The sequence below is a fragment of the Malurus melanocephalus genome, unplaced genomic scaffold (genome assembly GCF_030028575.1).
Source record: "Malurus melanocephalus ecotype Western Australia unplaced genomic scaffold, MMel_1.1 scaffold_31, whole genome shotgun sequence".
Classification (NCBI taxonomy): Eukaryota; Metazoa; Chordata; class Aves; order Passeriformes; family Maluridae; genus Malurus; species Malurus melanocephalus.
This window is the reverse complement of record NW_026623263.1, coordinates 3,210,269-3,233,045: the sequence shown is the minus strand read 5'-3', so window position 1 is coordinate 3,233,045 and position 22,777 is coordinate 3,210,269. Positions and strand designations below refer to the sequence as shown.

At 35.5% G+C, this 22,777-nt stretch overlaps 1 protein-coding gene across 3 annotated transcripts in view; it reads right to left on the bottom strand.

Moving 5' to 3' along the window:
* Positions 1-22,777, bottom strand: part of TENT2 (terminal nucleotidyltransferase 2) — a 46,526-nt gene extending 23,749 nt beyond the window's left edge. For 2 of the 3 annotated variants that reach the window (XM_057363865.1, XM_057363863.1), the window contains exons 1-11: positions 22,666-22,777; positions 20,916-21,107; positions 20,149-20,286; positions 18,682-18,937; positions 17,533-17,647; positions 17,320-17,411; positions 16,474-16,540; positions 10,845-10,914; positions 7,211-7,287; positions 3,837-3,965; positions 1,595-1,638 (exon numbers count right to left, since the gene is read on the bottom strand). In XM_057363865.1, coding sequence (XP_057219848.1) covers positions 1,595-1,638; positions 3,837-3,965; positions 7,211-7,287; positions 10,845-10,914; positions 16,474-16,540; positions 17,320-17,411; positions 17,533-17,647; positions 18,682-18,937; positions 20,149-20,286; positions 20,916-21,070 — 1,143 coding nt within the window. In that variant the 5' untranslated portion in view covers positions 21,071-21,107; positions 22,666-22,777. The remainder of the gene's footprint in view (positions 1-1,594; positions 1,639-3,836; positions 3,966-7,210; positions 7,288-10,844; positions 10,915-16,473; positions 16,541-17,319; positions 17,412-17,532; positions 17,648-18,681; positions 18,938-20,148; positions 20,287-20,915; positions 21,108-22,665) is intronic. The other variant, XM_057363864.1, reaches the window with a different exon arrangement.

Below are 22,777 nucleotides of genomic sequence, written 5' to 3'. Positions count from 1 at the left end.
TTTATAGTGAGCATGTATTAAATATTACTTTAAATTTGTTAACAATCCTAGAATACTTAGTTCGTTATCCAAATGTAAGATAACTAACAAGAACAACAAAGCCAAATATTATCTGTATCAGAACAGGGCAAAAGTGCAACTCTTACAGAAGTGCTCACCTGGAGGTGACTTAGCATTTTCACAGAACACAAGACAAGACTTTGCATTTAGTACAAATTCAATAGATTTTTCAGCTTATGATTTTATATATGCTTGCTTTAATGATTTAAGGCATTAGCATTTGTGTAGTGTTCTGAAGGCCTTCATGCAGTTCAAACACTACGAGTATAAATGTCTGGATTATAAACATAGAGGAGTCAAAATTTGCCAGTTCTTATTCTCTGAGTAACATGCTACACAAAAATCAGGATACTAGAGCACATGACCTTTAAGGAAAAGCAGTTAGCAAATTCAGCAATTCAAAAACCTATGAGACAAAGCTAAGTGTACAAGAAATGAAAGATAGCTTCAAATGCTTTTCAGCACTCCCAATGAAGGAACTAGAAGATATAGAATACCATTAAAAATCAGAGGAACATATAAAGACCATAAAAATATAGCACAGCTATCCCTAAGCAGATTTACAACACAGAAATAAAACTGTAGTGAATTATTGCTCAACGCTTTCTTCTGCATCTTGATTATCCTAATTACCCAAAATGGCTGACACCACAGTATTTTCTCCCTGATGTACAGTGTCATTAAATATTCCCATTTCAGCATTACACGAAATACACGTAAAAGACGGAATGGCTTTCTTATACTAGCTCAGCACAATTGTCAGCAACCAATTAAAAAAAACCCCATATACAGACAGGAACACCAAACTMTATCAACTATGAAGAAAGAAAAATTTTAGAAGTGACACATGAGAAAAAARATAAGGAGGAAGGAAACAAGGAAATTCTATAAATAAATTACAGCATAAAACTATTCAGCAATACTGTTTTTGTGCACAGGTGAATATTTAGGAAGGCAGTTCTTCTAGATAATTTTTGTTGAATTAAATCTTACTAATAACACTCCTAATTCCAGAGCGATCAAAGCATACTGAGTTCTCCAGAAATTAACATAGTATGATCTGGAAATATTAGCAAAGTCCCAAAAAAAAGTGTTTTCTTGAGTGACTGAAGTCAAATATTGTAATTTCTCAAGTTTCCTTAGTAAACATGTATCACTTTCTGCTCACAGAAATCTCAGGCAACTCAACAGCTGTGGGAGGGCATGGAATTCTGAAGCACCAGAGTTGGATCAAAAAACACTACTTAACACATTAAGAAAGAGGAACCAGAAAGTTACAGCTGAAACAGCAAAGAGAGCAGGACAGTGGTTTTCATTAGCACTTTCTTCTAACTCTGTGCAATCCTCTCACACATATCAAAATTTTCATTAAATTATCAAAAGCAGCAAATAATCTCTTTCACACTTAGTATATCAATGACCTAACCAACAGACTCTATTCACCTTAATTATTTGAGATGGTTAAGGATTCATATATTTAGATAACCAGGGTCACACACATATATGACGTAGTAAATCSGTAAGAAACACTTACTGGGTAGTTTTTTTGGAGGGATGGAAGGATGGGTTCAGGTAAGGCTATAAAAAAAAAGTTTAAAGTTGCAGTGATTCATGTAATTTACAGGAGACAGTATCATATCAACTACGTCAAATCAAAGAGTTCAATTGAAAATCTATCTTAGAAACATTTATCAAGAACTTCATATTCATGTATTTTGTAAAATAATTTATTCAGCAAACATTTTTGTTACTATATTTCATACTATACAGTACTACAGGAACTTTATCCAGCAAATACAAGCTCTATATACACTACATGTAAAAGGCATGAAAAATTCTACAGCAGCTGGGTACAGTTTCATTTCTGAAATTCATATTAATTGATTGCTATAGGAAAATCATCTAGATTCCCTAAATGAAAAATCAGAGCTTCACTCATCTTTTTTTCTTTATATCTAATATGAGTCCCTGAACTGCAGGTACTAAAAGGGCAGTCTATAGGTACTGCAAGAGCACGTTTTTCAGCTGCCAAGTTACATACTGAATGTCCAAATTTAATCTACTGAAGAAATGCCCAACACATTTAGTAGGCTTGCTAGTAAAATTCCTACAAAATACAACAATAAATATAGTCTAATAGTATTAGCAGGTCTGCTAAATGGCAAACGTTATAAAGATTATGCCGTCATTGATGATACTGTATAATGATTTATTGACTTTGTGTTAACAAACACAAACATAAATTATCTAAGTATCTGTCACTTTTGTGAAAATCATGAATTGGGAGTTCATCTATTGAACAATATAAATTAGAGAAAAACAATCACCCAGATTAAGTGGTCCTACAGATAGATCAAAATTCAAAAGTATTTACATCCCACTCAAGCAGCTGCAGAACTGTCAGAACATTCCTAACACTAAAGCTTTAACATCATGTCTTCAGTATGGTTTAAGAAATTGCTCTACATCACTGCCTAGGGAAAAAATAAATAAATTCAGTAGACAGATCTTGGACTTGGGACTTAGTTCACCCTTCAACAAGGTCTTACAGATGAAGAGATGATAAAGAATCCTTTGTCCATAGAGACTAAGAATCAGAACAGTGCAGTTCTTAGAATATGCTTCAGGTATCTTCAAAGAGTAGAATACATTAACTATTAGAACTGCAAAGAAAATTTTCACAGCTGCTTCCAAACCATTTTAATTTTGTTTGTGGGTGTTTAGAAATATTGGCTCATATTTCTGCAACATTTTGGATAATTTTCATTCTCTACAACATTAAATTAAAAGGCAACAAAATCTGAGAATGTAAACAATCAAGGTATGGTATTTAGTTGTGTATGTTTTACAAAGCTTTACTAAGAGGATGGATGGTAGGGGAAAAATTACCACTTAGCACTAGCATTTGCCCTATGTGCATCCTTTTCTTACGGTATTAATTAATCAGTTAAACCTATTATCTGGAAGAAAGTTCATGCACAAGATACTGATGCATCTACAAAATAAACTCAAGCCACACTAAACCTGGGTCCAAAGACATCCACATGAGTGTAGTAATATGGAAAYAGAAAAGAAATTCGCCTAGTAAAGGCAGGGACACTACTGCAAAAGAAAGGTGTTCTTTTTTTTCTCCACAGTATAATCAACAAAAATATCATTGGGAGTTCTAGGACACAAGCTACTTTCAGGATCATCACATGCACACAGAAGGGAAGAAAAGTTTAAAATCTGCATGAATAAAACATCAGAACCTAAAAATCTGATACCTAGATACATATACAGAGCCACCCCTCAGGCCCCTTTTTTATTTTTGCTTTCTCCCACTCCAAACAAGGCTGAGGAAGAACAGGTAAAAGGCTCTTCTTTGGTGTGTGGACTGCTGGTCTTCCTTCCCCGGGCAGTTAACTAATCACAGTTTTGCATGAAAAGGATTATTTGAACCTTTTCTTCCCCTTCCCTAGAGAGCTGTGGCAGCTGCCACAGATGACTAGAGCAAATGCCCTTACGCATTTTTATGAATCAGAACTTGAGTTTATTTTATAGCTACACAGTGTCCTGCAGGTACATTTTCTTTCAAAACTTTCGAAATTGGTAACTGCCTCTAGAGAAGAGGTCCACTTGTTAAAGACAAATGCAACACTAAGGAAATGGAGTAAACTCACTTCACCTTCAAAAATTTCAATATAGAACATGACTACTGATTATTTTATTAAAGAGGAAAGCTACACAAATACGAACTTAAAACAGACAGTTTCAACATATAAAATAATACTTACTCTGTAAATAGTGCAAAACCATCAACACAAGACTATAGCTGTTTAAAGTGCCACGACTGGCATCATTTATCTCATGAAAACTTGCCCACTTCTTAACCACAAGTACTAATGGACGAACTCGATTCTCAACTGCAAGTAAAATAAACACATCTGAAAAAAAGTACATTTAGCTAAACAGTAATTAATCAACATTTGCTCCTACCTGATCAACATGGTATTTTTGAAATCTAAGGTTACCTTTTGCAGGCATTTTATAGAATTTACTTACTTATTCTACAACTACTATCCACCCAATAAAAATCAAACCAAATTATTTGCATTTTAAAACAACCTTTTGAGTAATAAGATCCACAGTCACATAACAAGAAGTATATCAGGAAATTTGCAGTGTCACTTTCTACTTCTAAGGTCTATCCAGTTCATTGTACTATTTTCCCTGAATTAACTTGCTGCTAGGACTAAGCTATTTTTTTTATTTAGCCTACACAGACTTGGAAGGCAGGGAAAAAAATTCTCATAGTTGGAGGACACAGCTTACTCTTAAGTTTACATGACAGCATAACCATGAGAGCAGTAACCCCTGCTTACAAACATAAATTTTAAATTTGCTTCATCCTCAATAGCTTTTTATGTAGATGATATGTTAGATACAGTATCTCTTTAAATCAATAGACATGCATTTCGTAAGGAAAGTCATAAATATTCCAGATACGATCTCCTGAATCTCTGGTGAAAATGGATAGCTTTCCAATTAAGATCTTAATCTGTTGTAGGTAGCCAAATAGATAGCTTTCTAATCAAGATATTGATCTGTTGTAGGTAGCCATCACTTACCACAAACTCCCGAGACTCTGTAGCATACTTAATTTATTATTTCCAGGTACACAGAAGCATATCATCTGTTTAGTCAAGTGCCTTACAATGGCCTTAAAAGCTTATACATTCTGGAGTATCTTTTCTAACCTCACATCATTATACAAAGTTTTGTATTTTGCATATCAGGACATGAGGACAAAAGGTGTCCTACAACTGCACCAGTGCAGGGGCTGTCTGTTATTCTGAGAAACTATCAAACATGATTTTCTCACAATACATTCACAGAGTGGTTCAGCACACATGCCTATATAAGTGCTACTCTTCTCATAATGAATGTCCTGCTAGATCTGGTAGACTTTTGGAAACAACCTAACACTTTAAAACCAATCACCTTACTCCTTACGTTCACCAGTGGTTAAACTATAAAATAAAACTTAGTACACCAACTGTGAGATGCCAAAGAAGTACTGTACAGACACCATATGAACATGCATTAATTGGAATAAGGTTTTTCCATGAGAGAAAATTGCCAACTGGTTTCAGTTTCAAACACAACTATCTTGTGTGTGTCACAGTAGAAAAGATGGTTTTTAAGTTGACCTTATTTTGAGATATTAAATTTTGTCTGCTGGTGCCTGGAATTAGTGTATAAAAAATAAGTGCGCAATATGCCCAGCAAACTTCGTCTGATATCCTGATACAAGCTACCCCTCAAGAAAGTGCTCAGTAATGTTATTTGCTCAAAGCTAAAAAGCCCCATTTTCACTACTTCAAAACTATCTAGCAAAAGTTGCAGACTTAATCATAGACATGCCTCCTTCAGAAAAACACTACTAAAGTAACAGAACAGACTTTGCATTCTAACTCTGCCKAGTCTACCTACATTTTCTGTGGACATTCTCTTTCACCTCGCCTCATCATCTTCGATGTTTTCTACAGCACCTACGCACCAAAACAGAAGGACTAGCTTCTAAACAGACTGAAGAGCATATTTGGAGTTTTAGCTTTTTTATCATGTTCACTAATATAATTAGTCCCTTGTTTACCTGAGCATCTAATTTGTTCTAACGGAAAAGAAAGCAAATGCATTTTCCACATTAAAGGTAATTCAATAATTTTTTTCCCATGGAGGTTGAAGCTCTTCAACCACATATTTAAGTGAGAAGGATAATACATATAAGACTATTCACTCTTGCTGATATGACTTACAAAAGTAAGGGAAGAGACAATTTAATAAAAGTTACATTTTGTTTTGTTTGCCTTATGTCAACTGAGTTTTCTGGTCCAAGAAAAACTAGACAAGCTATATGCTTGACACATTTGACTATTTCCAAAGGTCCAAAACATTGAGAAGATAATATTTTCAACTACGAGTCTCCTTTCACTACTAACTCACTCCTGGACCTCAAGAAAATAACATTTAGCTTTCTTCAGGAAACACAAAGTTTAATTTTGCTGGCCTTAAAAAATTGAGTACCATAGCGGAACAAAAGTAAAAATGTAAGACACTAGGACCTCTTCCACTGTTCTTTTCCCATCTGGCCTTGTCTGCCCCACAGTGTATTTCTGAGAAAAGTAAGAACAATTTGTGACAGAAGCTACAAACAAATACATCAACGTTGGACTTCGTGAAGTGACTGTTCACTCGCAGTTATAAATGACACTGATCATATCCTATTATTTTTAAACTTAGAAGGAAATTCTTTTCCAGTCATACACCTTCCTAAATGTGTGAAGAAATCAGTTAACCAAGTGATCCAGGACAAGTTGTAGACTCCCCTATTCCTATGAATATGGAACACAAACTGCTCTGAGTGAAATATCAGTAAAAATGAACCAGTAAAGAGAGATTCTATTGGTAATTGCCTATCCTAAATAGAAAGAGATTTCTTTATGCAAGAACTGAAGAAGGCAGTAAAGGAAAAAATGAAAATACCCTAGAAGAAATAGTTTGAGGCACACTCCTTTAGGTACTTATCTGCCAAATGACATTGTGAGGCTAAGTTAGAAAACCTTAATTAACCACTAAGAGTGCTGTTCTTATTACTTTCCTTTCAGAAGGCTGTTTCACAATCTCACCCTAAAATGCAAATTCCTGAGTAGACACAAACCAATTTTGATTTGCGATTTGTATAAATACTGAAGCAGTATTTAGGATTTTCCCAGGAAAGACTCTGCAACAGCATACAGACATAGCTAGCTATCAGCCATGCATCCTGTCATTGGCCGTAAGGAAAAAAAAGAAACCAAAAATGATACCACTAGATAACCATTCCTATCACGATCTTGTAATCTACAGAATAAATTAAGTAGCCCTTGTAGTACATATACAGACCAGAATATTTGTTATCTTTTGAATATTAGATTAAAAATATAGCTAGCTGTTTTCTCCACATATTTAGAATGAGCAACAACTTACCTTAAAGGTACTTAATGTAGCTAAATACATATATATAGTAATACAATGTATTAAACTAATTTTTCATAACGTATCAATATCAAAATACAAATTTTAAAAATGAAGTCTAAAGAAATAAGAAAATACAATAAAAACTTACTGAATGCATAGGTTCTCAGAAGGAATGTATTTCTTATACCTATAACATTGTTTACATTCAAGTCGAAATCCACATTGCTATTAGGGAGGAGAAAAAAAAAATCAAGCATCATAGTATTCAATTTCTGAATGTTTATTACAGATGAATGTTCATGACAGGTATGGAGAAATGTAATTTTAATACAAGGCCCTAGAAATTTTGTTCAGAGCTTTAAATGCTTTGATTCTATGGTTTTATCGTACCTGAGCCGCATATGGACTTGAATTCCTTCCTTATAAAAAAATGTAATTGTTATTACACATGAAGAATCTATAGTATACCAATTTAGACTTTAGGTCAACTTCAGATATCTTTTTTTTATTTTTCCTAAATCTTTCTCTCAGCTAGACTTGCACTACATGGTTTACTACAGGCAACTTTTGATACCAGGAAGGATTCTCTGAGGTATTAGTTTAAGAAATTATACCAGTAAACTTGAGAAAGAGAATTGGAAGAGGTTAGAAGGTAAGAGTCATTACTGCAAAGACAGTAAGGGAGAATCAGTACTTCAGAATAAAAAAAAAATCTGAATAAGTACTGCATGCATTGCAATAAACCAGCTTTAATAATTTTTATTCTATTAGAATTAAATAAGGCGAACAAGCACTAACCACTTTATTTACAACACAATCTGCCCCAACTTTGAATATCCTACTGCATATAGAGCCTAACTACTCACAGAACTCAAGAAATTATATTGCATTCATGGTCAATAAGACACTGCAACACTAACTCACAACAAGGAAAGCTGATTATAAGACAAAGAAGTAGCTATCTGTGACATCTAACTATTTTCATTTCACATTCGTAAGTGTCATTCACACAGCATTTGTTCGCTCAAATACTCCTTTGGATTTTCTTGACTATATAAAGGAGAACATGGACCTGAAATTCATTAAACTGGGTAAAGCACAAAAATTTGAGGCCTAAAATAATTTTTTTCATCTTTTAAACAAACCTTTTTTTATATTAAAACACTCTTTGCATCAGAAACACTGCATAATTTTAACTCTGAGTTAATATCAAGCATGACCTTTTATTTGTTTTGAGAATGTAGTATATAATAATACAGGAAATAAACAAGCTTAAGCTACCACTTCACAGTTATAAATGTAAGCACGAACACTAGTAAGAATATTAGCTGAATGTGTAAATATAATTAAAAAACGTGGGATTGCATGTGTAATTTCAATTAATCCAAATTGAGAAATGCTGTTTACCAGATGCTGATTCAAGCAAGTTCCGTTGTCATTATTTTGTACTCTACCATGCATGTTTAATAGCTACTGCAGTTGTGGAAAGAGAAAGGTTTTGTGTTGCTCCAACTCAAGTTCTACTACAAAGCACTAAAGAGAAGAAATGAGTCAACGGCACATCAACTGCAGCAGAAAAGGAAGTTTTTGTATCTTCTGTAGTAAAAAAATCTTGATAAGTAATCAAAGGCTTGTTGGGAAGGAGAGCCAGCATTGGAATAATTTCCTGGGAAAGACTACTAAAAAGAAAGATGGCAAGGCTTTAAGTGCAGTGGATCTTCCCTTACCTTTACAGCACTATAAGCCCCCAAATTTTCAGATTAAAAAAGGGAACAAATGCAAATTGAATGCTTTCTCATTCACCAAATCAAAGTATGGGGAAACAGTCATTTCCAGGCATATATGAACCATTGGTAACACACTAGAAAGTGCATCTCTAGATACAGAGATACCACCCACTACACTCAACCACCTCAACCTCCCAGCAGCTAGGCATCAAAAAACTGGTTTCCACAGGAAGCTTSTAATGTTTTGTTTCCAATTTTGGCAAAGACAAGCTTAGTGTCCTGGATACAGGATATCTAACCCACTTTTCAAGACTTCTGTGAAAAAACGAATGAATACGCATGTATTTGTACCTCTGAACTTACAAAAGATGAGGAGAATAAGAGACTGGAAAGAGACAGATGCTTAAATAGAAAGAGAAAACATGGATGGAGATGACAGGTTATGTATGAGAGATAACTATAAAGACAGAAAACAAAACCAACTACAATCAAAAAAACCCCCAGCCCCAAGTCATGATATTCCCTGCAGCTCTGCTCTTCTACAAAAGCAATACAGAAAACCAAATGATGAATAATACTGGTTTTTACTCTGCAAAAATATAATGTGCTGCCTCTTAGAAGTCTTAGAAGATTATACTTTGATTAAGTGGGAAATAAAGAGTTCTTTAAATCCTGTCTGTAAGGTAAATAATTATCATGACTTTTAATTTTTTGAAAGTGACTGTATTATGGACTGTAAGTGCCTACAAAAAGATGTCAGTCTCTCACACAATCATTTCCATCCAGTTCCACATTTAAGGTTTCTTTTTAAAGTTTATTTTCTGGTTTTAAATGGGAAAAAAAAAATATTCTTGCTATAATGCCATAACTCATTCAATATTTACACCAGGAATTTACCATTTCATGTATATATGAAAAGCATAGCACTGCTATATATAGCTAACCCACATTTTAGCTTGACAAGTATAATACTTTTACAAAGCATGGAAGAAACTTTTGTAGTGTTAGATGAGAAAGTCAAAAATGTTCAATTTTTTAAAGGTAGGCAAGTATACTCAAGTAAATACAGGACTAAGTGTAAATGAAGAAAAAAGTAAAAAGCAAAAACCCCAACAAGTGTATGTAATTTCAGATGAAACAAAGGTTAAATTGATGATATACATTATTTAAATTGTAAACATGACAGATTTAGTTTTATCAGAGAAGTAACCTTGTCATGATAAAAGCACATCATGATAAAAACATATGAAATACTTTCATAAGGAGAGGCCAGGGAAGTGGTCTTATTTATTTTTAAAAGATACAGGGGTGCAAAATTTTACAACCATAYGGACAGGTTAAGACAGCTACATGAAAGCTGTTCAAAGTTCAATTTACACAGAAGAATGAAACTTGTTACACGATATGTAGCAGCTTCATATAGTAGCATAAACTTAGCCAAGGAACACCGGAAGACAGGAACATAACACAGACTGTCAACATGTTTTAGTGCTTTGCATAAGTTTTTCCTCTGTCAAACACTTCTATCACATACAATAAGAAATACATCATTCTCTGTCCTACYATACCATCTAATTTATTCTCATGTCTTCATAATGAAGATACAATGAATACAAGAAAACATCATCACAAACTAAATTGTTTCAGTGTTGTTTGTACAGCACAAATACCCTCAATTAGGCCTTAAGTAGCTAATAGTTGTGACTGCACAGCAAGCAAAATTATATTTCACAACAGTTTTCTTCCTACCATTGTTTTTCTGTCCTAAACCATTTGTCAATTTGGAGGCCACTATGAAAAAATAACCCACAGAAACACATAGTGTACTGTTTCTAATTCACATCACAGGAACTGAACAGCATCTCAGACACAAAAGGTGCCTCAGACCATCAAGCAAATAAGCTGACTGCCACTACGTGCTAGCTCYACAAATCTGCAATACAACCATGGCACCACACAAATAAACACACATAACAGTGGGACTACTCCTAAGGACAACACACATATAGAATACTTCCCCATATCAAAGTCTAAAAAATTGAACAGAATACTTGCCTGACTTTATCCCTGAATTTCACTATTGGCACTTTTGCTCTGATCAGCTGAGGTCGCTCAATGTAGCTTGCTGAAAGGAGAAAAACATGCAATTAAGTTTAACATAAAATGTGCCTCTTAATAAAAGATCCCATAATAGAGTCTTATTGACTGATTTACAGCAAATGGCACTTCATTAAATTTAGAAAATACATTCTCAAGAGGGTTGTGCTAAACTAGAATAACCTTTAGCAGCTGTAGCAAAAGAAAATCTAGGAACGCTGGTGAAAAAAACAACACATTAAATATTAGCAAAGAAACAAGAACATAGAGTAGAAGACTTTTCTGTGGGAAATACATTCCAGAAATTTTAACATAAGGAATGCAATACTACAATGCTTTCATGGAACAGTACTTGTAAGAGAAATTCTGAATAGTTTATAATTAAATTTCAAAAATAAAAGTACCAGGTACATATTCAACCAGGATGGGCTAGTATTTCACTGATATGCTTAAAACTTGTTTTGAAAATGGTTCAATTGAATGATAAAGTACATACTAGAAAATACCACTGAAAACAGGACAACTCTTTCTATCAAAGATGGCATAAGGTTTATCTGCTTTTTGCTTTCACAGTGATAGGACATGCAATAAATTCACATTGATAATGACTATCGACACAGAACGAACATATAGACTCAATGCCAGAGCATCCAAACTCACATATACTAATATCAGCCACTCACATGGTGCCACCAAACGCACCCTTCACACACGGCTCCCCAAAACTGTTGCATCAGTCATATTATTGTGATTTCCCTATATTTCATGATACCTCGGCAAGTATTCAGTAGCTGCCCATAATCCTAAATGAACAATGTGATCAAGAAAGTAATGGAAGAGAAGGAAAAGTAGAGCCTGTAGGTCGCATCATATGAATTTGGGCAAAAGGAATGATTTTAGCAATTACTTCTGTTGCCAAATCTAGGACCAATTGAATTTGTCCATATTCAAAATCACACATTTTTCCCATTGTTTCTATAAATTAACCTCAAATTCACATAAATAAGTATGGCACAGTACAAGTACTAGAGACTAAAAATAACCTTGAATAAAACCTGACTTTTTCTTTCCCTCCAGAAAGAACGAAGAGGTTCTTGTATCAGATAAATATCCACCTTGATTAAACAGCATAATCTCCATTGTTTTTGGATGACAAATTCAGATTTGGTGGAACACTGTTGTGCAATACTCAATTAAAACAAACTTCACCTTTTCTTTTCAAGACTTTCTGAAACTGTTTTATGGATACACATGTTTTGACAGATTTGACCTGAGGCACTCTTTTACCTGGATTTTAATGCATTGGACAAGCCTAATCAACACTCAGAATAAAAGATAATCTTTCAATTTACATTAATGGGAGAAAATTAAATAAATAAYTTCAATTAATGTTCACTGACTGCAACATTTAGTATAACTTACACAAGCATCTCCCTCTTCTAGCTGCACCTTCAGACACATCCAGGCATCTTTCCTCCAGCATCCCCTAATACTCTTAAAAGTGAAGGTATAACCCTGCAGAGCTCTCTGTTTCCTTTTCTTTCACTATCAAATTTAAGACAAAGATTCCCAATGCATTAGCACATGATAGACAATGGTGGGTGTCTATCTGTACGCCATAGCAATTGAACTTTCCTCACTATGACCCTTCCTAATGCTCTTCAGAAGTTAACTGAACTCATTCTAGTGACAATCCACTTCCAAACACATCCTTGCATGCAAATACCTCCCTACACTTAATGGATGCTTATGTCAAATTAATTAAGAAAAAAGATACAGCCCAAAACACAATCCTAATCTGTTTCACAGGGTGGTAAAAAGTAAGGAGGAAGTTAGAAGAGCAAAGAAGACACTAGAAGGCAGGAACTTCCTGCTGGTACCCTACTTCTTGGCTCAGACCAATGATTCTGTTAGCAGAATCTATATTGTATCTTATATATACATACAGGGGAAGAAACCGTCACAAACACAGGATGTGGAATTCTGAAATACATACACGTTGAATAAGTGCCTAAGTAAACTGACTATGTGATCTTGAAATCTCTATGACCAGAGAGGTCACACCAAAATACATGAAAAGAAATCTATACAGCTGCTCCAGTTTTGGGCATGTCTATGAAAAAAACATGAACATGACTTCAGTTTAGTAAAAAAAGAATATAATGGCTTCAAAAGAGACTGAGCACTGGTTCATACATAACTTATTCACGCAGATTTCACATTGAACAGCTTAATTCTCTCTTCTCTTTTACAGAAAAAAAATATTAAGCAATTGTACAGAATATTAATCCCAAACACAGCATATGCCAAGAAGATCTTTGGCACCCTGGGCACACAGCTGGCTCTCAYTGATTGGGTTACACTATGGGAGGAGAAACTTCAGCAACACAGAAGTCTGAATCCACATTCATGAAGACTCTAGGATGGTACAGCCCAGCACAGGATGAAGTAACTGCCTAATTGTTGGAATTTACTCACCAACCTGCACAGTCCCTCAAAGCTATTCAATTGAATTCAAATTCCTTTGCTTGTCTCAGTTGTTACACATTTCCCACTAGACCATCATTAGGACTGTTTCCACTCTGACACCCTAGTCTCAACACTACAAAATCTCTTTGTAACTCTAAAAGAAAATGAGCTCTTTGTTATTTATGCAGATAGCATATACCTGTGAACCCAATAATGCCAAGGTGTTTTTCAAATTTATTCTGCACAGATGAATTTGAAGTGAGGAATCAGTCTGACACTTACTCTCAGTGGTTTAGATTCAACCTCTTCCGTTATCTCCCCAAATTAATCCTTCACACTTCTAAAAATATTGACTTCAGCACACAGTTCTGGGAATGTAAGCCAATCTTGTAAAAAATACATATATATGCAGGTATCCAAACAAATAAGCCAGGAAGTTATAAGTGATCAGTTAGTACTCGAAACTGGTTATATATTTGCTATCCCTACATCTCTCTACTCTAGGAGAAACACAATACACACCTTTAAGACTAACACATCCCAGAAAAACAATGAATAAATACCAGAAGCTTTTCCTACTTTTCTGTGTGATTAGACTGTTCCAAAAAAAGAACATTTTCTTTTCAGTTGGTATTCTAGATACAGAAAGACAACACAGAAAAGCCTCTGTTCTAAGACTTAAAATTTGATGGAYTAAAACTCCTTGCTTACACTTGTTACCTTTTACAAACCTGAGACAGAAATAAGATAGAGCAAATTTTGAAATTAACTTCTCAAACCCCCTAATCTAACAACCACATTCAACTCTATATAAAAGATAAAAGAGATGACACCTGAAGTTCTGAAGACAAAACAAATTGTGAGACTGATCTAATTTTTACTTGGAATGCTTCTTCATTTATCAATCATGGATTTAAGGCGGCATAAGCACAGAATCACACTCTTACTGTCCTTCTTTGGAATGCACGGGAACATTGCAGAGTGCAAGAACAAGAGGGAGATGTTATGAGAGGCACAGACAGAAATAACTTCCTCCAAGTTTCTAAAACAGTGATCTGGAAAAAGGTTTAAAAAGCTCTAAAACTTTACCTACACCACAAATATCCTCCATATTTCTTTTTGTCCTTTAACTCTTTCACAAAACCAGAGCAAGAACTTAATTTCAAATAGCATCTTATATTTTCCTGCTCCCATTGTTTCTCTTACATCTTGGCACACACTTTCCTAGCTTACATGTTTGGCCCAAACAATGTTTATTTCCATTCTCTCATGTAAAGCAACAGTAAGTTTTACAACTACTCATGACATTTGTTGAGAACCTGTTGCAGTCTTTCTTCTACAGAAGAAAGACAAACTTAACTAGTATTGCCAAAGAGGTATTACCTTAAAATTATAGGATAGCATCATACATGCTAACAGGATGGCACAAAATGTGAAAATAATTACCAGAAACAGCTTCAGACATTTTAGGTAGACAGGCTGTCCTTGATTTGTAGTAAGCACTACTGAGCAACAACAAAAGCTTCAGTGTGTTATCAACATTATTCTCATATTAAATCCAAACCACAGCGTAGTACCAGCAACAAAGAAGAAAATCAACTATCTCAGCTGAAACCAGGATACCACTTTTTCCAGAAGTACTAAACCTTGGCATTGTTGAGCTACAGCTTGTAAATAAGCTAAATCAAGGTGGCAGAGCCTTCTCATTTTGAACATTTTCAAACAAGTCAGTTAAGTTTTATTCACAAAACATCCATAGACAGACATAGCACAGACTGCTAGGTATAGGAATTAATACCACAAAGATGTTAAGATATTCTAGAGATGATACGGGAAACTATATACCGCAACTACGAGAACCTGACAGGAGTGGTAATCTCAGTAGAGTCTTGTCCTGTCTTACCTTCTAAACAACATTCTGATTAATTCAAGATGATCAAATGCACTTGCAAGATAACAGAGAATTAGGAAAGTATCAAAAATGGACAATGACACAAATACCTTTGAGAATCACTTGCACATGACCATCATACCTTTCTGATATTACTAAACACACTTGATTTTGTCTAATGCTCTGTCACAGAACAGAAGCTCTTGAAAAACTTTGCTCATTTAGAAGCTCCCTTTCTGATCCCTGAAAACACACCTTTTTTGTCACTGTGCTATCAGAAAGCCCTAGAGAGAGCTACACCACAAGCAAATCCAGATTAATCTTCAGATTTACACAAATGCCCATATATAATAGTGATAACCATTAAATATCAGATCTATGTATCAGCAATAGATCATTAAGTCTTTCTTCCAAGTGAGCTGTTAAAATCTGTGCATGCATGCTTGCCAATGAAGAAATTTTGAAGTCTGCATTTAAATTCATGGTTCATTCCTTTTAGCACTGAAGGATTGTTCAGAACATCACTATGTGGAGCAGCATCAAAGAATGTATCACAAATTTGGGAAGCAGGGTGGTAAAGTCATTGATACCAGTAAATGTTGGGGTATTTCATAATTCAAAGCGTGAGACAAAAGTCTCTTTGAAGTAAAAGACTTTCATATTTAAGTCAAGAACTGCTCATGTGAATTCTTAATTTGAAGGGAGGCTAAACAACGATCTGTAAAAACTATGAATTGACATGTTTTATCTGCATGGGCTGGTATTATCAACACTTACTACTTTCTTCATTAGACACCTAATTTAATTACTTCACTTTTCAAAAAAGAAAATATCAAGTCTTCACAATCTACTGAGAGTGACATCTTATTTCACAAATTCTTAAGTGTATTTTTCCCAGGAGGACACTGTAAGCTAGATTATCAAGAGTTCATTAGCAGAGGTCTCCCAAACAGAAATCTACTCCTGTCTCATTGTGTTCCATAATTCAAAAGTCTTCTGAAATAYCACCCATTATCGAAGTCTACTAGTTTGCAAGAAAAACTGTAATTTATCTAATTAACATTTATTGCACTAAGTAGCATTATCAAATATTTATAGCTATTCTTCAAAGAGTACTGTGATTAGAACCTAGACAAGATGCAATTACATACATTAGCTGCAATTGTGTATCAATATTTCTCCAGAATTGCCCATCACCTTACTACATCACTTTAGACAGTAACTTACAAAGTTTAGTACTGAAGAGTTTGTGGACTAAGCTGAGTATACGTCTTGCTTCAGTCTTCTGATTCACCTGAAATGTGGTATTAAAAAAAATAAAGAAGTTGGTATCTCTCATTTAAATATTCAAAGTAAACATGCTTTGCTTTTAAAATAAAATTAACTTCCAGAATAAGACATGAACATGCACACCAACACATTCTACAGTCTACATATAGATTTATCACGGCAAATGCCAGACAGAACAATCCATATTCAATATGCAAAGTGATTATCAAACATTCAACAATCACAGACCTAGATGAAAAATTAGTCCCACTTATACAAAAATATCSTCTTCTTCCCATTAAATGATATTTCAGCTCTTTCAAGATTATGGTCTATTTAGATTTCCTTTAGATGTCCTTTCTGTCAACCTAATTTTTACTCATAATGTTTCCTCTCACTAAAAATATTTAAGATATTTTGTCTATCAAATTAATTTTTTATACCTGATCACTAAAACAGGTACCTATGAATCAAAATTTTACTTATTAAAAGTGGTTTCTGTATCTGAAAGAGTTCACCAAACTATTTTCTTCCTCATTCTATGCATTTGCTTCCATTTTGCTGTATTTGTTTCTTTTTATTTCATTTATGAATTGAAGGGAAAACTTTAAAAAATAAGTTTTATTAGGTTTATAGGGTTGAACTCATATCTGCACACTACTGGGCCCAYAGTTCATAGCTATGATGAATGCAAAACTATGTCATTAAAACAAAAAAATCAGAGCAGTTTTGTATCATTCAGGATCCAGCCTTTTAACATAAAATCAGACTTTGTTTTAACTATGTATGTTTTAAAATACTTACTGGTTCTTCTTTAACCACCAGGCACAAATCACCATCACTAGTACGAGCACCAAATCCATTCAATGACGACCCAACCAAAAAAAGTCTGCTCTCTGTAATAGAAGAGTAACAGAAAATAAACATGATGTGACATACTACAGTTTGAGAGGAAGGAAGAACCGCGAACCTGAAGAACATTCAAACTGATATAAAGTAATCAAATTCATAACATACGTGGAAAAATGAGCTGAATTTCTTTCTGCAGTTCTGTTCTGCAGAGCTCTTTTCGGTTCAAATCAGAGGCCTGCTGCCGACACGCTTGAAATAACTCCAAAACCTGTTGACTTAACTGGACACACACATACAAAAAGTAAAGACACAAAGAAGTAAATATTCCTTCCTGTCACAGATCCAATTACATGAAACACAGAAGGATGGGGTTTTTTAAATACAAAATGCAGCACCATTTCACCTGACCTACTCCACTATCTAAAGTTTTACTGCACTTAAATTCACAATGAATAATTCCCTAGAAGAAATTGCTGCTAAATTTTTAAATTTAAATTTGCTCTATTTTTTATAAAATGTCAAACCACAGAAAATCATTTTTGCATCAGCATACACAGCCTTTCATGGAATAATTACTGAAAGACCAGAGACTTCTGCTGACATTAATGTCAACAGTTTGCCTACCAGTAATGGGAAGAAAACAATTATTTAAAAACCTGATTTAAATTAGCTTTCTTTCTTATCCCATATAAAGTATTAAAGAAGTAGTCAGATCGTTGTTGGAAGAAGGTATTAACTGCTTTCCTTTCACCCCACTGTTACATTCTGTAACAGGCATATTTACACTAAAAAACCCAAAACCCTTCTGTCACGTGGGTGCCGAACAATAAACAGGTCTAAATTACACCATATTCTCTTCTGTATTCAAGAACAGCTATGACAGTAACTTTTATGCCCTCTTGAAAAGAGGTAGGGAATATCTTCACAGGCCCAAGACTGCATTTATTCAGAATGGGCTTGTCTCGTATTACCGTGATGGGGTATTTCAGTCAGGATTTTCCCCACCACTTTATCGTGTGAGAAATGGACTATTTCCCCAATTTTTACTTCCTAGAGCAGACACATAGGTTTCCTGACATTAGGATGGAAATCAAGTAACACTAGGAACCAACACCCATGTCCCCTGCCTCCATAAAAATGCTCCAAATCCAAGTACACACAAGGAGGTGATACTGAACCACAGTGGCAGCTACACTTATTAATACTCTTCATGGAGCTTAGCAATAGATGACACTACCAAAAACCCTTGCACAGCACCTCTCGGTAGGTGGGTGCCCACTTGGAAGACAGAAGTAAAGCACAGAAAGCCATTACCTCATCCTTGGCCACAGGGAATCCGGTTTCCGTAGGGTGTGGAAACAAAGGATCTTGCAAAGGAGGTACACATCCAACTAAAGCTGGTGAGCCACGTGCACGCAACACCGGAGACTGAATTGAAACTGATGCTGGAAAGGAGTGTCTACGTTCTTCTGGTAAAGGCACTGCTTGGTTTACTACAGTTGTGTCAGAATCATGTGAATGAATCCGCTGCCGTTTGGCATCATCTGGAACACTTTGTTGACTTGGTCTCCTAGAGAGAGAGAGAGACTATGTAATTCCTCTAGTTCATAAATTCAAACTTAGGATTAAAAGACAGTTTCTACAAAGGTTCAAGACTAATGCTTAATGATGCAACTACTTCACTAAGCCCAAGCACTCTACAGAACAGGTATGCCTGTCCTAGGTCCTATGTGACACAAACCTGGAATGGTACAAGAGAACATAAAAACTACAAAAGTGAAGCTACCCTAGGATTGGATTGATGCCATTCTTTAGGGCAAGTGTCTGCACTAACCAACTGAAATTCAAATGACAGGTTTGGTTAAGCTGACTGCAAATCTCCAAACTTTCCATAAAACAGACTGCTCAAGAGGAAAATATGCATGCACCACGAAACCAGAGAGTTCCTTAGTTCATGGGATAATTACATACTCAACCATAATTTAACAGCATATATGCGATTACATTTATTTTTTCATCTGTTACATCTAGAAAAGAAATAGCACACAGGAGCTAGTACTGAAGACAGACTACATAGAAGAACCTCCTTCCAATCAGCTGATTCACAGACTTATTAAAAACATGTATCAACTAGCATACCTGAACTGATAAGAACTGATTTTTTTCAAAGCATTAAAAGAAAAAAAACCCTACGTTCACCTGAAATTTCCCTTTCTGTGGTAACTAAAGTAACAAAGTAAGTAATTAAAAAAACTAGAAAAACTAGGTTTGCATAAAATTCTCTTTAAGAAAAAGGAACTTACATATGCTTGAAGTTAACACTTGGTATGTGAAAAGTAAAACATCACATAATTATGAAAATTAGGAAAACAACTAATGTGTCATCAGGGAAACAGAACAATTCCATAAAACCCCGACAAATTAACAGGAAAAGAACATTTGTTGACATAAGCCAGCTTATAGTCAAGTCCAACCAGGCTACAATCCACTGCAGTATTACAATAAATCACTCAAATCACTTCTGCAAGGCTACAGCTGTAGGAGATAAAAACTACATATAGGAAGCTGCTTAAGAGCAACTTATGAACAATTTTTGAGATTCTCAAGAACAGGTACAGTGCTTTAAAGAGCCAATACATAGCCTGTTTTCATCAAAATGAGAAAAGTATTCAGTACTGCAATTTTTAACATAACTCAAGTTGCATAAGAAATTGTTATCAGATGAGCTTCACAATGGGTATGTTACAACCAGTATTAGTCACACACATGCAAAGAACTTACTTTCTTCCTTGAAATGACGTCAGGGCATCAGATGTAGACACTGGACTGACACTTCCATAAGTCATTGGTTGCAGTGTAACAGCTGGAGTAACAGCTGGAGTAGCTTCAATGTTTCCACTCAAAAGAGCTCTAGAAAGACTACAGTCCATATCCATTATTCGTAAGATAACTAAGATGATTTTTATGGGTTGGTAGTTTTTGTTATGTGAATATTAAACTCTAGAAGTCCTGCCTTTTTTATTTCTTAGAAGCAATACATCTTTCTTTTCTTTCAAAATGAATACACATTTCAGTTTAGGAGATGTATTTCATTAAAAACAGAAAATGGTCATTCTGGACAGCATATGTGTAAGAAGGGGTTAGGAAACAAATTAACTTAAGGAACTGTTAGATTCGAAAGCCTAGAGAACATCCATGTCTTCAAATATAGAGCCAAGAATAAATGTTTTTTCCCCTTCTCATCTCCTCCCTGTTCTCCCCAATAAACAAATACAACTGAAGATTTTTAAAACTGAACTGTGAACTGTGATTAGAGCTGTGGATTAACAGCTCTAATCAGTGCAATAGCATCTCACGCATTATGCACAATGCAGTATTAAGATTTGCACGTCTTTAAGAGAAACAATACAGCACTTTTTTATATGTGACATCTTCATGTTTTGTGACGTTCAATGCAGTTCAATGTTAAAAACAGTTACAATCATCCTCGATAGAYAGAAATACTTTTTTCAGACCCAATCCCCACTACCAAATGTTACTATACTTACACTGCAGTGCGGAAATTAAATGGAGGAACAATAATTTGCTGGTGAGAAAGAACAGTAGGAGGTATATTTAGAGGAAGTTTAGTGAAAAAAGTACTCTGTTGTTGATATTTTGGAGAGAAGGGTGGACGACCCAAGTTGGAAGAATTTGGGAACATGCTTCCTTCTACTTGAAGTGAACATGTATCCTTTTACCTACATTAAAAAAAAGGAAAAGAAATTGGAATAAGGCCAGAAGAAATACTAGATATCTTTCAAGCTCTTGGTTTAAAAATTCAAGTAATCTAGAATATACTTGCAGGAATCGTCTAAGACAATTGTGACCACACGATAGCTTTTACTGCCTTTGAGGACAAGACACTAAATATAAATACTTTATACTCATAAGTTTCATAATTACTGCTTACTTTACTTATGTTTAAAAGTGAATTTTTATTTGGTCCCCTCCATTTTAAGTTTAGAAAAATTACATGTCACAAGATATAAGAGATTTCATCTCAGGGAAAAGTACCATGTAACAGTGGAATTTGTTTCATATTTCAAACATTCCACAATGAGGTTCATCATATATGGAAAAAACCACTTGACTACCTCATAAAAACATGAAGATACAGCTGATCATGAACTACATGCTATATCATGAAGTTAGTATTTTTTCGTGACATGTATTAAAGTAGCCAGGTGATGACACGAACTGCATAATCTGCTCATGCTTTAAGAATATCATACATATACAGTATTATTTTAGTACAGAAAAGACTTTGTGATAGCAAAATGTAGGTTTACTATCTGATAAACTTAAAATTGGTCCTGGCACAACTGGCCAGATAGCTCTGACTGTCACTGCAGGCAGCATTAGAACAAAACATATGAAAATGAATAACGAGGAATTCATGCGGTTGAGTTTGGCTTTGTTCCKTATTTCCTGTCATGACAACACACAGTAGTGGAATTGTAAATGCATAGACACAGCTTTTTCTTGGAGCTAGTGCAGCAATTACAATTCTTTCCTACTCCCTCCTCCCCCCACCCCCCATATGACGGGATGGGTGAGGGGAAGCATTATTATTTGGATGCTCACTTTCAGTTCTGCCGAAGAAATGACACCGACTTGCATGAGTTACATAACAAGAAAGTCACTTGACACTTAATCTGAATGAGTATTTATGTGCTGTCCAAACTTCTCCATCTCTAGCAGATAGAACAAGTGATAACATGCCTAATTCCCCTCTGAGCAGACTAGGAACTCTCCAAAGCACACACAATACACATAAACCGTTTATAGATACAATTAGCTAGTAACAGAACCATGAACAATAATTTAAGACATAGCCACCGAAGTAATCGCGYTCGGTTTAGCCTTTGGAGCTGCAAATTCCAGGAAGAGAAGCAATGGAGGAAACACCTTCCCCAATCCAAACCAGTGTAAGCAACACCGTTGCCTCTCAATAGCGACAACGTTACCGTGACTTTCAGCACTGGTTAGCACTCGGCAGGAATTGCCGAATTCCCCTGAACAGTGTCGTAACTTAAAGGAGTTCAGGTATCTTTGTCCCGGTGCTTACAAACAAGCGCGTACTTCCCACAGATACACACAAGTGAAGCGTGGAGGCGAGCCCAGGCGCATGGAGTCCCCTGCCTCGGTGCCAAGATAAGAGTCTCGGGCCACCGCCAGGCCCGAGGCTGAGGCTAAGGGCCGACCCCCAACACCACTCCCTGTCACGATCACGCGGGACCCCCACAGGACACTCACGCAGGGCCTAAGCAGCTGCAGGCGGAGCGGACCCGCGGGACGCACCGGAGACCAGCTCCTGCAGCCGAACGCCGTCCCGTCCCCGGATGCAGAGACGCCGCAGGAAGGGGCC